Here is a 17,388-nt window from a genome sequence, read left to right on the forward strand (position 1 = left end):
AAACTAAGATAATTGTTGATGTTTTGTTTTTTAAGGAAAGTGCTGAACGCGATGAATCCGAGAGCAAGGAAATGGACGAAGAGCAGGCTGATGGTGGTGTCAGTGCCCGTGTTTGGATGGAATATTTCAGGGCTGGCAGCACACTTTTTGGTTTCAGTTTTATGGTCTTCGTTATGCTGTTGTCTCAGGTTGTTTGCAGTGGCTCGGATTATTTTGTAAATATTTGGACGCAACAGGAATATCTGCGTTCGGTTAATGAAACCACGGTCCTGACAACATTCGAATGTCTTTATATCTATGGTGCTCTCATCATTGGTGTTGTTGTGGTGAGTAATGAATGGGAAGGAAGGGAGGAGATGAAAACCAATAAATTTCCTAACAAAGACTTGGAAGACTTCCTACTTTGGAAGACTTTCTACTATCCTTTTCCTATCCTATAAATATTAGGCCCTAAACCCTCAAAAACTCTTTTCTGGCATAAGTTATTGACTGGCTTCCTAGCTCAAATTATAGGCCGTATTTGTACTACTTTCCTTGCCAGCAAAAAATGCTACTTATGTCCGGGAAACTCCCTTTTGTATCCAGGACTTTAACTCTTTGATTTACTTTCTTTTATAAGTCTTAATTTTTATGCTATTCGTTCCATCCCACAGATGACCGTCTTTCGCGGTTTCCTCTTCTTCAAAGTGTGTATGCATGCCTCAAAGGTTCTGCACGATCGTATGTTCAGTTCCATATTGAATGCTGCAATGCGTTTCTTTGATCAAAATCCATCGGGTCGGATACTTAATCGTTTCTCCAAAGACATGGGCGCCATAGATGAATTCCTACCCAAGGCCATGATGGATTTCATACAAATCGCCTTGGTGATGTTTGGCATATTAGTGGTGATATGTGTGGTCAATCCCATACTTATGTTGGCCATTGCTGTGGTGGCCATAACCGATTGTTTGATTTTGAAAATGTACCTGAGGCCATCACAGGATTTGAAACGTTTGGAGGGGATATGTGAGTAATAATACATGTGTAAAATTAATCCGAAATAATTCTCAAAATCTTTGCAGGTCGCAGTCCTGTATTCTCTCATTTGTCGGCCTCCCTAACGGGTCTGGCCACCATAAGATCTCGAAATTTACAGGACACCGTGGCCAAGGAGTTCGATCAATTGCAAGATGTTCACAGTGGGGTATGGCAGCTGACCATGGCCTCCAATACTGCCCTGGGATTGTGGCTGGATTGTGTTAGCTGTTGTTTCCTGACCTGTGTTACCTTTAGTTTTATCATAATTAGTGGGCGTAAGTATGATCCACTTCAATGGAATCAAATGTATTCCTCATTTGATTTTTTTTTTAATTCTCACAGAAACCTACAGCGGCAACGTGGGTTTGGCAATTTCCCAAGCCATGATCCTAACCGGTATGGTGCAATACGGTGTACGCCAAGTCGCTGAATCTCTGCAACAAATGACCAGCGTGGAGCGAGTCCTACAATACACCGATTTGGAGAGGGAAAGCAATGAAACCAAACAACCGCCCAATAGTTGGCCCACACATGGTCTCATTGAATTCCGTAACATGTCCTGTCGCTACGATCCTCAGGGTGAGGCTGTATTGAAGAATTTAAATTTAACCATACAACCCGGCTGGAAAGTGGGCATTGTGGGACGCACGGGTGCCGGAAAGTCCTCACTAATAGGTGTGCTGTTTCGTTTGGCTTATATTGAGGGTGGCATTGTAATTGATGGCATCGAAACGGGTAGCATTACCCGCGAATCGTTACGTTCGAAAATCTCAATAATACCTCAGGATCCGGTGCTGTTTTCGGCAACGATACGTTACAATTTAGATCCATTTGAGAAGTATTCCGATGCGGATATATGGAAGGCGTTGGAGGAGGTAATATAACGTTTGTGATTAGGGAATTGGGTAATAGAAATTGATTGTTATTACAAAATTTTCAGGTGGAGTTAAAGAGTGCCATACCCGGCTTAGATTTCCTTGTCACAGAACGCGGCAGTAATTTCAGTGTGGGCCAGCGCCAGCTGATCTGCTTGGCTCGAGCTGTTTTGCGTAACAACAAGATCTTGGTTTTGGATGAAGCTACTGCCAATGTGGATCCCCAGTGAGTAAATGATTTATTTAAATTTAAAAAAAATTCCCTAGATGTTAGTAGACATTCGGAAGACTTTAGGATTTTTTTCTGCTAAGAGAAGACTTCCAAACAATTTGCTGAAGACCCCAAAAAATTTGTATAATATCCTGAAAGATTTTCTATCTGAATGGTCTGCGACCTACAGAGGATCTTAAAATGTTTTCTATCCAAGGACGATCCAGAAGTCATTTTTTCTGCAGAATACCTTCATAGAAAACTACATATATAGATATAAAATTCTCTCAACGTCTTTTAAAAATGGAGTATGATCTTTTGCCAACCATTTGAAGGCCTTCCATAGAAAAATTATTTTTACGATATTCTGTGAATAGAAGATTTCTTAATGACCTGAAGACTTTTTATATAGGATTTTTTTAGAGATCTTTAAAGATAGAGGATCTTTTGGGAGTCTTCTGTAGAGAGAAAACCTTTTCGAGGTTTTTCACAAATAGATGTTTTTGTGGATGTTTTCTACAGAGAGAATACAATTCTTTTTTTTCTGAGGTCATTGGGAAATAGAAAAAAATGTTGAAGACCTCCTTTAGGTGTAAATGTTTAAGAGATATTTTTCGAATAGAACTTTTGAAATAGAATACTGTTTTCTATGTGAAGACTTTTAGGAGGTCCTTTATAGGTAGGAAATTTTTTGGAGACCTTTTATGAGAAGAAAGCCTTTCGGAGTTTTTCTTAACAATAAAGATATTTTGGAGACTTCCAGACAAAGAAGATTTTCTGTAGGAAATATACACAACTTTCAGTGCATAGAAAACAAACGGAGGTCAATGGGAAATAACAATATTTGGAAGTTCTTCTATATGAAGAAGATTTTTTTCTATAGAAAATAGGACTTTTAGAGATATTTTATAGATGGGAAGCCTTTTATGGGAGGGATGCCTTTCGGAGGTTTTCTCAATGATGAAGATATTTTAGAGACCTCTTGTAGACCGTCTTGTATAAAATATCCTTTGGGATTCTTTTGGAAACGAGACTTTCTGCAGGTCGTTTATAAAGAAGTCTTTTATAGAAAGTCAACCTTTTCGCGGCCTTTAATGAAAAGATTGTCTTTTGGGAGGTTTTCTAAAGTATAAAGGTATTTTGGAGACTTCCAGACAGAAAAGATCTTTTGGCGAAATTGTAGTTGAAAACATCTTTTGGGATTTCTTTTCGAAATACAGTATGGAGGTCTTCCATTACTTCAATAATTAGTAGACTATTTGAAGGTCTTTTGTAGATTAAAGTGTTTCAGGGCTCTTATGTAGATATAAGACTTTTTGGATGTCTTATGAAGATAGTACCCCTTTTGCAGTTCTTCTGAATACTGCAGTTCTTCTGCAGATAATATGCCTTTTAGATGTTGTCAACTGAAGGAGAACCTGTCAGAGGGCCATTTGCAGGGAAAACATTCTAAATGATTTTTTGGAGAACTTGTTTAAAACATTTTTGGGATTCTTATGGAAAGGAGACTCTTTGTAGGTCTTCCATTAATAGAAGGCCCTCTGTAGGTCTTCCATAAATAGGAAGCCCTTTGTGGGTCTTATTTTAACAGGAAACCCTTTGGAGTTCTATTTAGATGAAAGAACTTTGGGGCTCTTATGTAGATCTTTTGGATGTCATTTGCATATAGAAGAAATTTTGAAGTTCGTCTGTAGATACAATACTGTTCGGAAGTCTTCCAGATATAGAATACTACAGAACAACCTCTCAGAACCCCTTTTTACAGAAAAATATTGAGTGTCATTTAATAAATCAACTCATTTTAGATGTTTTCTATACAATGACGACTTTTGGGAAATTTTCAGACAATGAATGTCCTTCAGAGGTCTTTTTCTAAAATACCCCTTTGGATGCATTTTTTTTATAAGTGTTCTCTTATAGGACATTTTAAATTACTTCTTTTCATAGAATAGCTCCAAAAATAAAAAACATTTGCAGTCTTTTTTAAGTTCTGCGTGTTCATGTCCCTTTTAGGACTCTTCTAAAAGTAGAAGTCCATTCTGAGATAGAATAGGTGCTTTCGCCAGATTGATTTACTTTTGGAGTTTAGTTTGTAAAATATTTCTACAAAACATTTTGAAAGATTTTCGAAAGATGGCATTTCATAGCTAAAATTCCTTTTAGACCTTCACGGGATAGAATAAATGAAATCCCAATAGATAGGCGATTTTTAGTTCTTATTGAGGTGTAATGAATATGAATGGTAACCGAAGTCTTCCATAAAGTGTTTTAATTCTTAAAAAAATCCAACTAACACTTGACCGTCTGCTAAGGAAAAATACCTCTTAAAGTTATTCTGAATATAGAAGGGGTTTCAACGATTTTTACCACTATTATTCTTTCATTGCTCAGCATGCCATTAATTGAAAATAATGTAAATTTTATTAGAATAATTTAAATTTAAATAAATTTAAATTCTTGATATTGAGTACCTTATTAATACAATTAATTGGCCTTGGAGGCTTTAGTATTAAGTATGAATTAAATAAAGAAAGAAAGAAAGAAAGAATACCATGTCTTCCCCAATTTATCTTACAGAACCGATACCCTGATACAACAGACAATTCGCATTAAATTCAAACACTGTACCGTCTTAACTGTAGCCCATCGCCTGCAAACGGTTATGGATAGTGATCGCATTTTGGTTATGGATGCTGGTCAGGCCAAAGAATTTGATATACCCTATGTGCTGTTACGCAATCCCAATGGTGCCTTACGACAAATGGTCGAAGCAACAGGAAGCGAAGCGGATGCGCTTAAGAAAATGGCCAGTAAAGCCTATCATGGTGCTTAAAACAGGAATTATTTACTTAAAACTAAAGTACTTATAAGTGTTAAAAAAAGTACTTATGAAAAAAACATTGTTATCTGGGAACAAGAAGAAAAAAACAACACAAAAAAATGGAATTGATTTTAAATCAATTTAGGTATTTATTATTTTTTATTATTATATAAGAGTTTTATGAAACAAGTGCGAATTTTACTAATACTACTATTTTTCTTTTGTCATAATTCATTCAAATGTGTTTTTGTTTTTTTTAAAAAAATTATCTAATATTAATTTTAAGATAAAAATAACTATTGTATTTGATGTTTTTTTGTAATTTTAAGTTGAAATGATCGCATTTTGATACCAAAAAGAAAGAAAGAATAACATTATCTCATTTAATAAACAACATGAAATCGTGCGACCACTGTCTGTAGTTAAAATTAGAGTCAAACAACAAATAAAATATAGCATTTGTTTTTTTTTTTGTATATGTATATAAAATGTGAAAATAAAATATATAAAACACTTTTGTCTACAAAACTTTCTTACAAAAGCTTTACACAAATAAATATTTAAAATTACAACAAATAACATTCATTTGCACTACTTTCCGATATCGTATTTGTGGTATGTAAATATAATTTTTTTTCTAGAAAATTCGTTATTAAAAATTTAAATGAAAATGCAAAAAGTCGGAATTTGGACGTACATCTTTGCCATATTAAAGCTTCTTGGTAGTTGTTGAATAATTAAAAATATAGTTAATAGCTAAACTTATAGAAATAAATATAGGCTTTTAAAAAATAATTATTTAATACACACACATTTAAAAGGTAATGTCTTGGCGTGGAATGTACAGCGATAACGGCATGGGTAAGTCCTGTAATTAAAAAAATCACAAGTAAGAACTGTTTTAGGTTTGACTGATGTGAATACCATGATATACTATGAGTAAAATTTTAATTTTAGGTTTTAAAACTCTTAAAGTTTTAAGCTACTACTGTTTGTGAGATATGACAAAACCGGTAAATATACTGAAGAAAGAACTCTGAAATACAGGGTGAGATGAAAAAACTTCAACCAACTTCAGGCTGCTGTCATTTCTAAGCCACTCGTCCGACAGCTGCTAAAATTATTCCAGTGACAGCTCATTATATTGTTTACAAGCGTACAAAAGCATTTTGGTGAGAATTGTCCAGAATGGAATTCAAGCGTGGAATTATTGGCGATGGAATTCAAGCGTGATAGTGTGATTTCTTTATATTTGGCTGGAAAGCCACAAGTGGCTTTCGTTAGAACACTCCAGCATTTAAATGTGAATAAATCGTTTGTGCCTCGTACCATCGCTCGTTACCGTGATACTAGTAGTGTAGCCCGACGTCAAGTAAGTGGCGGGAGAAAACAGCAACATCAGCAGAAATGGTTTGAAAAATAAAGAAGCGACTTGATCGAAACCCGCATCGCAGTGGCCGAAAAATGGCACGTGTGCTGAACATATCGCAATATTCCATTCGGCAAATAATAAAAAATGAGCTCGGGGTAAAGCCATTGAAATTCCAGAAAGTGCAAGAAGTTACACCGCAACAGCAACAGAAAGAAAATAGACTAAAAGTGCTAAAGAGTTGCTTCGCTTGGCCGAAAGTGATGAACTGCCGAATTTGGTTTTCTCCGATGAGAAAACATTCGTTGTCCAGCAGTTTGTAAACAAACAAAATGTTTACTTGCCAAAGAGGTCGGTGGAAAATGTGCACCTTCGGTTAGCCACCAGAACTCAAGCGCCGGCCATGGTGATGGTATGGGCCGCCATAACAGCCAATGGTCGCTCTCCGTTCGTATAAATCGACCGTGGCATCAGAATAAATGCCTAAAATTATCGCGAAAATATTCTGGAGGGTGTATTAAAGCCTTGGGCACACAAACATTTTGGCCGCAGACCTTGTACATTCTAACAGGACTCAGCACTCGCCACCCAAGAATTGTTACAAAATGAGGTTCCTCGCTTCATTTCCAGCGCACAATGGAAACCAAAATCTCCGGATACCAATCCGTTGGACTATTGTGTCTGGAGCATTTTGGAAAGCAAGGTTGACACTAAAAATACCAAGGTGTCTATAACCTCAAGCAAGCGCTTCGCCGGGAATGGGCCAAAATACCGCAGAGCAACATTTGGACAGCGTGTGACGGTTTCATTGGCCGTTTAAAGGCCATAATTCGTGCCAAAGGTGATCAATTCGAACAAATCTAAACTTATTCTAAAATTTGATGCTATTTCCGACATTTTTTGCCTTCATTCAATAAAATTAAAAAAAAAATGTTAAAATTATGGCGTTTGACTTTGTTGCAGTTTTTTCATCTCACCCTGTTCAGATCACTATTTTTGTTTGGGACAGATCCATGGCTTTTTGATAACAACGATTTCTGCTTGGAATACGCTACAGTTGTTGTTAAGTTTTAGGGAGATTTTGATGTTCAGGAATTCGGAGAAGACACCTACCGTCTTTTCACTTTCCATTTTTGAGTTATCGATATAGACAGCTATACCATATAGAGACGGGTTGTTACGAGTTCGACCTCCCTGTCAGGAATGTGGCTTCTAGTGGCTGAAGTTCAGTCCTGGTGAAATGTAATCACTGGTTTTGGCCCCGCTTCCGCAGAATGTCCAAAGGACCTCCACAGTTCTATAAACACAAGCAAGCCAAAACAATCTCCCCAAGAATCGGCACTAATAATACCATCTGATCCAGGTGATTTGAAGGGTTTAGGGTGTCGATAGCCCTCCTGATTTAAGGAATACTTACAATTCGGTCAATCGAATTGCCAATAGCTAATGTTGACCATTAAAGGGGGTTTCGAAAGAGCCAATATTGTCTATTTTCCAATCTGTCCTCAGTCTTATCTAAATACTGTTTTCTATATTTTTTACCCCTTCTTGAATATGAGATTATTATTTCGTGCAAAATTTTATGTGGCCGTTGTGGCAAGTCAAAGGAAACATTGACTTATTATTTCGTTCTTAAGACCCCTATAACAAAAATATTCCAAAACTTTTCGCCCCATATTTACAAAATAAAAACTTACCTTCATTTCACAACAAAAGTCTTGTTAATCACTTTCAAATAAATATAAATGCGCACAATATGCCTTAGCTATTCGGAATTTTGATTGCCCGATTCTGCAGCATTTCTCGAACGATCACCATGAACCGATGATATGTGACTTTCGCCGGAAAACAATTGAGAGCTTGTGGTATTCAGAGGATTTTCACCACTGCCAGGTGTGGAGCGAGTTTGCGACGAATGGCCGGGAACGGGAGTTGAGGTCTTTTGGCGATCCAGGGTGTGTTGGCCGGACTTACTGGTAGCTGCATTCGTTCGCGGGGTTAACGAGCCAATGAGCGAGTGTAGAAATTGACTACGCAACGAATCATCAATGCTACTCGATGTTGAACTTGATGTCGAGAAATTCGGATGTTTTAGCAGCTCACGTTTCAAGAAGTCGCGTAAATTTAATGGGCGTCCATTTTCATTAGACGTTTCATCTAAGGAAGTAGACTAAGGGACAAAAAAGGAATAAAAGTAATTTTATTTTTAATAATTATTTTTATATGGATTTTTTACCTTTGCCAATTTTTCAATTGCTGAGCTCGATGTGGTACTGCTTAACGACTGATATTGTGGCTTTTCATTGTTCTCTTTGGACCACTGATTAACCATTCTCTTCAGATCGGTTTCCAGTTGTGTGGTTGTTGTTGCTTCCGAGGTCGATAGTTTTTCAATGCCACTTTCACAGCCCATTAAATCCTGATAGAATTCTCCAACATCATGATGGGCAGTGGATGAAAACACATCTTTGGGTTTTGTGTAACGAAAAGAATGTTTAAGGATTTTACGTTGTTTTAACTCCTTTTCAATATCCAATGATGCTGATTCACTTTCCGTATTGGTATTTGTTACGATATCTGTGATATTTTCCAAACTCTCAGTGTCCAATAATAATTGCTGTTCATCATCGGGAGATGTTGTGGGGCCACCACTTTCAGCTTTTTCCTTATGTTTTTGTTTAACATATTCTCGAACAGCGGGAAAGCGTTGGGGCTTTAAATCATTGATTCGCAGTTGGGCCAATGAATCTTCCACCGCCTCTGTTTGGTCCGCCACATCGGACTTGCTTTGATTTAAATAACCATTAATGGAGGGGAATTCGGTATATTGTGGTGGAGATGGCAGTTCTAAAGGGAGAGGAAATTAAAATCACTCAATTTTCCAGCAAATGATAAAAACTTACCTTTCCCATTCAAACGACTCCTCTGCATGTCTTCTATAAAATGCGAAAATTCGGATTGCAGGAGGGAACTTTGTTCATCATTTAGTTGTGTTATATCCAAATTCATACGCTGTACATATTCTTCGAATGTGGGAAACGCAACCGGCTGGTGACTCTGCTGAGCAGCTGAAGCTGGCTCCATTTCTCTAGCCACTGTGATTTGCTCCTCAGATTTTTGACTTGCCGCTGTGTTTATGCGTGAATTCACTGGAGTGTCCACCTCCAAAATTGTCGATAATTCATGAACCAAATCTTCTTCCCGAAATTGTGGACTAAACCTTCTTAGCGTAGGTGGTGGTTTGGTTTTACGCTGCTGCACGGCACTGTGTGATTCCGTTGAGGTTTGTGATATAGGCTCGAGATCGTGGCGATGTTCTTGAGCTGTTATGGGCCGGCTGTCTGCAATGCCACTATCCTGACTGGCCGCAATCGGATGATTTTTATCCATTTTCGATAATTGTATCGGTTGATTTTTGGCATCCAATGAGGTTGCCGATTTTAGAGTGGCTGCAGTGACCTCCTCTGTGCTGCTGGCCACGCTGGACTCACCTTCATTGTGGTTGCTAGTCCTACTTTTGCCCTCGGGCAACTCTAAATATTCTGTCGACTGCCTGCCATTGTCACTAACCGAGCTGAGGGTAACTTCCAAGAGACGTTGCTTCTCTTCGCGCACACGATTTATAAGTTCCGTCAACTCGGCAATGCGATGGGTACAGTTCTCTGTTAATTGGGCATAGCGGGCTATTTGTGAATCCGACTCGGATTTATTTATGTCATCGGAAAGCTTTGTTTCCACTGCCTTATCAACCTTGGCCGAGAGTCTTTGTTTCGATTTGGCTTTTAGTTTTTCCAACATTTCTGGACTGCTCTCGGTATCCTGGGTAGTGGATTGTTCCAAGTTAAGTGGATAGTTTTTGGGAAGTTTTGGCATTACCTTGGGCTTGTCTTTAATTTGTGTTTGACTGCTCACCTCCTTACTTTGCAATTCCTTTGTTTGAGTTTTTAGGTTCTTACACGCCTTAGGAGATGCTGTTGCCTTGGTTTTAGCCACTTCTTCACGACTTTTTCTTGGCCCTTGAGAGCTATTTGTTTTTGAGGTTTGTTGCTGTTTTTGTTTTAACCGCTTACGCCAAATTTCATCAAATGCTTTCATACTATCCTCCAGTGTGGCATTATGTTGGGCTCTCAAAGATTGCTCCAATTCTTTAATAAAACTGCGATTCTCATGCACAAAACTCTCCACAAAGGCCATGCGTTCCTCGGAGAGCAGTGACTCAGTGGAGCTATTGTTGCCCGAGGTGTTAATGATCGATGAACTAGGTGTATCTATGTCTGAGGAGCTCACGGCCAAACGTTGTATTGTCTTGCGTGACATACCCAGTAGTCGTTGAACATATTGAGCAACCAAAGGATTTATGTTAGGTACAGGTTTCTTGTGCTTGTCCTGTCTTCCATATCTATCAGTTTCTGTAGAAGATTTGTACGGCATGTGATTTTCGGTTGTCCTGTCTACCAGAGCCCCCAACTGTGTGGGTATATGTGGTGGCAGACTCATATAAGATGTAGAATTGGAATCATATGAGTTGTGCCTTACCAAAGATGGAGCCTTTGGCGGTGGGGGAGGTTCTTTTGCAGGCACAATCTTTTTTGGTGTTAACTTCTTGGCACTCATCTTGGCATGTGGGCTTTTTATCAGAGTGGCTAAATGTGTGGGTGAGGGCTTCTTGTGAGCAGATTTTCTTTTGTTATTTTTAACTGGGATTTTAACACATTTTGTTTCGCCCTGAACCGTTATGATAATTTCCACAGGAGTTTCCAAGGAGCTGCAATTAATGTTTTCCTTGTTCTCCTGGCTTGGATCATCCTCACTTTTCTCATTATTTTTAGAGGATTTTTGGGTCTTGTTTTCTTTTTCGTTACTCTCAGTTTTGGGCTTCGTAGTTTTACAATTTTGCTTTTGAAGTTCATAGAACTCACGTAACTTTTCCTCCAATATGGCTTCTTTTTGTTCCAACAGTTTTTCTCTTTCCGCAAGGGGTTTTTTATCGGGGATATTCTTTGCCTGCTTCTCTTCACTTACTTTTTGAGTTTTCTTTCCCTTCTCAGGCCGTGAAGAGTCGTCGACACCATCCAGCATAATATTCTCCCTTTCTTGACGAAATGTTGAAATATCTTCTATCAACTGGCGATAGTTGTCATCACGTTTTGTATTCGATTTCGCTTTTTCCGTTTTATTAGCCTTATTACTTTGTATTTCTTGGATAATTGAATGCCTCAATTTATCAAGACGTTGTAGTAAATTCTTAAGACGTTTTTGTTTTTGGCTGTCTTCTTTATCCGACCACTGTTCCAGGTCTTTTCGCACCTGACGACTTTGATCGTCCACATAACCCAAAAGAATTGAACAACAACTATCACTAGTAGCATCATCATCGGCCTGATGATCATTGCTCGAGTTAAGAGCGCCCACATTCAGTTCATTATTTGCCTTAGGTTTACTTGGAGCGGGTTGAGGTGATTTTTTATCGTGCTCATCAATTTCGGAACAAGTTATGATAGTTGGTCGGCTCAAAAGTTTTTCAACGGCTGAATTCATTTTACCCTCCAGCCGTAGTTGTTTATCGGCAAATATGTGAGGATTGTTTTCCTGGGAAATATAAAAAATGGAAAGATTTTAAAATAAATTTTAATATTACAAATATCAATATCTTCTAGAATACTATAAGACTTGAAACTTACATTAATTGGCACTTGTCGTGGATATTGTTTGGTTAGGGCCTCCAGTTTTTCGGTTAAATCATTGCAGTCCCGTCGTACTTGTTCCCGCTCCAAAGCCTTCTGACCACGTTCCATCATTAGTTTTCTGTAAATATAAATAAATTATTACCGTAATTATTTTTATATAAACATAAAAAGGTTTTAGATTCGACTTGGAATTGTACAGAGTGAGATGAAAAAACTGCAACCAACTTTAGACTGCTGTCATTTCTAAGCCACTCGTCCGACAGCTGTTAAAATTATTCCAGTGACAGCTCATTATATTGTTTACAAGCATACAAAAGCATTTTGGTGAGAATTGTCCAGAATGGAATTCAAGCGTGGAATTATTCGCGATGGAATTCAAGCGTGATAGTGTAATTTCTTTATATTTGGCTGGAAAACCAGAAGTGGCTATCGTTAGAGCACTCCAGCACTTAAATGAGAATAAATCTTTTGTGTCTCGTACCATCGCTTCGTGATACTGGTAGCGTAGCGTAGGTCCGACGTCAAGTAAGTGGACGGAAGAAATCAGCATTATATTGTTTACAAGCGTACAAAAGCAATTTGGTGGGAATTTTTCAGAAAAAAAAAAAATTATTCGTGATGGAATTCAAGCGTGATAGTGTGATTTCGGTATATTTGGCTGGGAAACTACAAGGGGTGATCGCTAGAGCACTCATTTTAATGTGAATAAATCTTTTGTGCCTCGTACCATCGCATCTACTGGTAGCGTAGCCCGACGTCAAGAAAGAGGACGGAAGAAAACAGCAACATCAGCAGAAATGGTTCGAAAAGTAAAGAAGCGACTTGATCGAACCCCCCGGGTCACAGTGGCCGAAAAATGGCTCGTGAGCTGAACCTATCGCAATATTCCATTCGGCAAATATTGAAAAATGAGCTCGGGTTAAGGCCATTGAAATTCCAAAATGTGCAAGAACTTACACCGCAACAGAATGAAAATAGACTCAACAGAGCCAAAGAGTTGCTTCGCTTGAACGAAAGTGGTGAACTGCCGAATTTGGTTTTCTCCGATGAGAAAACATTCGTTGTTCAGCAGTTTGTAAACAAACAAAATGATCGAGTTTGCTTGCCAAAGAAGTCAGCTGAAAATGTGCACCTTCGGTTGGCCACCAGAACTCAAGTGCCGGCCATGATGATGGTGTGGGCCGTCATAACAGCCGATGGTCGCTCTCCGCTCGTATTAATCTCACCACCAGAACTCAAGCGCCGGCCATGGTGATGGTGTGGGCCAGAATAAATGCCGAATATTATCGCAAAAATATTCTGGAGGGTGTATTAAAGCCTTGGGCACGCAAACATTTTGGCAGCAGACCTTGGACATTCCAACAGGACTCAGCACCATCAAACTCAGCACGCGTCACCCAAGAATTGTTACAAAATGAGGTTCCTCGCTTTATTTCCAGCGCACAATGGCCGCCAAAATCTCCGGATACCAATCCGGTGGACTATTGTGTCTGGAGTATTTTGGAAAACAAAGTTGGCACTAAAAAATATCAAAGTGTCAATCACCTGAAGCAAGCGCTTCGCCGGAAATGGGCCTAAAAACCGCAGAGCAACATTCGGCCAGCGTGTGACGGTTTCATTGGCCGTTTAAAGGCCGTAATTCGTGCCAAAGGTGACCAATTCGAAGAAATCTGAATTTATTTTAAAATTTGATGCTATTTCCGATATTTTTCGCTTTCATTCAGTAACATTAAAAAAAAAATGTAAAAATTATTGCGCTTGACTTTTTTGCAGTTTTTTATCTCACCCTTTATATATGGGAGCTATAGCTATAACTGAACCGATTTTCACAAAATTTGGTGTACTTGCTTCTTGACTGAACTCCGTCGTATGTGCCAGAATTCAGGAAATTTGGACTGATATTGGCCGAATATATATGGGAGCAAATATCTAAATTTTCTCCGATTATCTCCAATTTGAATACGGTTGGTCCTTGTGCTAAATATTTTATTTGGGCAAAATCGATCGGGCAATAAATGCGACCTGTACATTGTTTACAAAAATACATGGACAGACCGACGGACATTCATAAATCGACTCAGAATGTGATTCTATGCAGATCATCAAAAGAAACTATGGGTCTATCTCGCTTCTTTCTTTCATGGCCGGAGTATTGTCAAAGGGCGAGAGGAAGCTTTGTTTCATAATATTAGAATAGGTTACCAGAATACAAAAGTCGAATCAATTTTAATATTGTGGAGAGGGCCGTATCGTCTTCAACATCAAATAAAAATGCCAGTTCTAGTCTAGTCCTGTCCATACTTAGAAATCAACGAAAATAAAAACATCTATATGTAAATCTATGACACAGCTGCAATTTATAGTAACTACAAGTCATTTCCAATAAAGAAACTTTATGCACCAAAGGCTACACTTTCGCACACACAACTGATATTATAAAGAAGAAGTCCGAAGTAGACCATCGCCATACATATTTTATGGTCTTATAATAAAGAATCATTATATGTTTCCTCTACATACAGGTCAATTAAAAACCAATGAAAAGTTTTATGTTTGACCCAAAATGAATTAGTGTCCTCTTGAAATATTCACGAAGCAATACCTTACCCAGTTTTGCTTTTTTCACACACACCCCGTTAAAGTTTTAAATACTCGAATGTTACTATGGTGAAATATAAGATGACTATAGCGAGATGTAGCACGTGCTTTAATTCACATTGTTTCCATACTTACTGCTTCTCGCACAAATCCTGTTGTCTATCGTACTGCAAACGATTCTCGACAACAGCTTGCTCCATTGCCGTGGGTTGAACCGAATCTCGTTGCTGTAACACCTCAACGTTGGCTGAACTTTGGGTTCCTTCCTTGGACAATTTACTGTTGTAATCGTAAAATTGTACTCGACCACTGCTACTGGCCAGGCTACCCATGGCAACGGTGTTGGCCGATGCTGTAGAAATTGATTTTGTTGGTGGTTGTGTGTGTGTATGACCTCTAGTGGTAACCTTTGAGGATTTGGATGACATACTTTCCTTGGGCGGTGACATTGGTTTGGCAATGGGACGTGCAACTGGAGGTCTGGTCAGTGGTGCTGGCATTGCCACAAATTTACGCGGTGAACTATGTTCTGCGACTTCATTGGTTCTTCTTTTATTCGGTGACATTTCTTTGGAAGTTTTGGGCAGTTCCTCTTGTTTCTTTACCAAATTTGATATAAGTGTAAAACGTTTTTCTTTTGGTTTTGCTGCTGGAACAAAGCAAACATTTTCAAGACTTTTGTTGGAATTTTCCTTATTCTCTGTCGATGAAGTAGTGGTTGTAGATATTGATGTAACCTGAACTTGTTTGTTTGTGTGTGCATCCTTTTTCTGTTTCGATTTTTTGGGACTAACTCTTATGATGCTGCTAAATTGCCGGTTGTTTACAACATGTTTATCCTTTATTTCTACAGGTCCAGCTATAAGCACAGAATCATCAGTACCAACCTCAACATCCATAAAAACTGCAGGAGTTTGTTTTAGATTCTTTTCGGGTTGTAATAGGGAAGTTTGTGTGGCAATGTTGTTGCTTACAGTTGTTGTGGTTGTGGGACTTTTACAGGGAGAAAAACTTGAAAGTGATGGGGTATCCTTTAACGTTTCTTCATTACTTGTTTCCCCATCACTGCTAAGGGTTTCCGAATCACTTGAAGACATGCAAGCAGTTCTTTTTCTTTTTTGTGCCTCCTCTTGACCCATTGTGTAGCACTTACATTTGTACTGGCAATCTGAACAACTTTGTCCTTTGTTGCTAACACTTGGTTTTTCCTTTTGTAGCTTCTCGTTGTTACGTCGGCGGGCTTCCATTTGCTTTTTAAAGTCCTTGTAGCTACTTTGAGGTTTTGCTGCTGTTCGTTTTTCGGCTTTAGCTTGATTTTCAGCCTTGGCAACTTTATGGGCTGCACCTAGCTGAAATATCGCTTCACTAAATTCATTTTTATTCCGTTGCAAAGCCTGCTTACGCCATGTCTCAAACTCTTGGGCTTTTGTTGCTTCATATTTTTGTATTTCTTTGCGTTTTGTTTCCTTAACATCGTTTCGAATTTTTTCAGCAATTTGCTTGGACTGCTCACGGACCTGAAAATAAATAAAATGTATTCAATTATAATGAAGAGGATCCTTCATTCCTGGATTTACCTGTAACAAACGCTTCTTTCTTCTCTCCTCTTCCAACTCCTTTTTGGCCTTCTCACGATCCAGTAGCAAAGGATTCCTTTGGCAGTGCTTGGAAACAAAATTGCCATTGACTGTAATATTCACCGACATTTTTCACCCGTATCCATCCGCTCCAACAAAATTCAAGTTTTTCCGCCGTAGTTTTTTCAATTGAGTGTCATTTGTTTGGCTGTCAGTGTTGCCGGAGCAAAAAAATTAGATTGCAACTGCAAAACATATGATTGCAGCGTTGTCATATTAGTGATAAAGAATAATTGCTACTGGCATTGCCATACTAAAATAATAACCGGCGTTATTGGAGGCATTTATTTTTTGGGTTGATTTTTAATATTGGCCGATGTGTGGACGTAGTGGATCAGTTAAAATGGTTTTCCGGTTCTATTGAACAAATACTTCCAAGAACTTTCCAATAGATTTGTAGTTTAGAGTCTATCTCTCCTCTACACTTTTGAAACTCCAATCCAGACCTAATAAAGTTAGGGAAAATCGATTAATTGTTTAAAATACAACTATGAAGCCCGAGTTTTGCAACATATGCTCTGTTCCATACACCTGGAAGAATCTAATTTCCTTCGAACCTGGAACAGACTAATAAAGGAAAAATCGGTTATCGTAAGTTATTTGATATTTTTTTTATCAGATTTTAATTTAAAAAAAAATGGAACATGAAGGGGGCGTCAGGAATTCCAGGAATCCCAGTATAACAATGTAGTTTTATCATCCCAAAATGCACAAATTTATTCTTTCCAAAAGCGGTACACTTGAATTTTAAATTCAAAAGAATTAAAAAATTTTTCAAAATGTTTTGGAAACCAAATCAAGTTATATAAAATGTATATAAGAGGTCGAACCATGGTACAATGACGACAAGGTAGTCTAAATTTGAAAAAAATGTAAACGTAGAGGTCTACCTGTTTGGCTTGTAATGTCAGAATTACTATCAAAATTACTGAATGAATAATTGAAAACCGCGAAAACTGAATGAAAGGTCAAAATTTCTTTTCAAAATCATGTTCTACATATCTCTAAAGGTTTATTTCACTTCAAAAACTGTAGATTTTGTCGATGCATGCGTTGCAATAAGCATTTTGAACACTCGAATTTGAATATTTTCTGAACAATTTTTTTTTATTTTTTAAAAGAATACATGAGAATAATTTTATTGTACCATGGGTCAAACTTATTTTATTT

General features: G+C 38.0%; 2 protein-coding genes across 4 annotated transcripts in view; one reads left to right on the top strand and one right to left on the bottom strand.

Moving 5' to 3' along the window:
* LOC101901198 (ATP-binding cassette sub-family C member 4) overlaps nt 1–5,356 on the top strand; it is a 24,717-nt gene extending 19,361 nt beyond the window's left edge. For all 3 annotated transcript variants that reach the window (XM_059118162.1, XM_059118161.1, XM_059118160.1), the window contains exons 8-13: nt 36–326; nt 654–1,008; nt 1,065–1,295; nt 1,363–1,895; nt 1,961–2,121; nt 4,684–5,356. In XM_059118162.1, coding sequence (XP_058974145.1) covers nt 36–326; nt 654–1,008; nt 1,065–1,295; nt 1,363–1,895; nt 1,961–2,121; nt 4,684–4,939 — 1,827 coding nt within the window. In that variant the 3' untranslated portion in view covers nt 4,940–5,356. The remainder of the gene's footprint in view (nt 1–35; nt 327–653; nt 1,009–1,064; nt 1,296–1,362; nt 1,896–1,960; nt 2,122–4,683) is intronic.
* LOC101901365 (uncharacterized) lies at nt 5,232–16,369 on the bottom strand. The gene is made up of 7 exons (XM_005184971.4): nt 16,159–16,369; nt 14,717–16,098; nt 11,978–12,101; nt 9,200–11,885; nt 8,533–9,143; nt 7,994–8,466; nt 5,232–5,795 (listed from the first exon to the last, which is right to left on the bottom strand). The coding sequence occupies exons 1-6, from the start codon at nt 16,285–16,287 to the stop codon at nt 8,062–8,064; spliced, it is 5,337 nt and encodes a 1,778-aa protein (XP_005185028.2). The 5' UTR covers nt 16,288–16,369; the 3' UTR covers nt 5,232–5,795; nt 7,994–8,061.
* Between the last annotated feature and the right edge of the window lie 1,019 nt (nt 16,370–17,388).

Source organism: Musca domestica, unplaced genomic scaffold (genome assembly GCF_030504385.1).
Source record: "Musca domestica strain aabys unplaced genomic scaffold, Musca_domestica.polishedcontigs.V.1.1 12, whole genome shotgun sequence".
In the NCBI taxonomy this organism is placed as follows: domain Eukaryota; kingdom Metazoa; phylum Arthropoda; class Insecta; order Diptera; family Muscidae; genus Musca; species Musca domestica.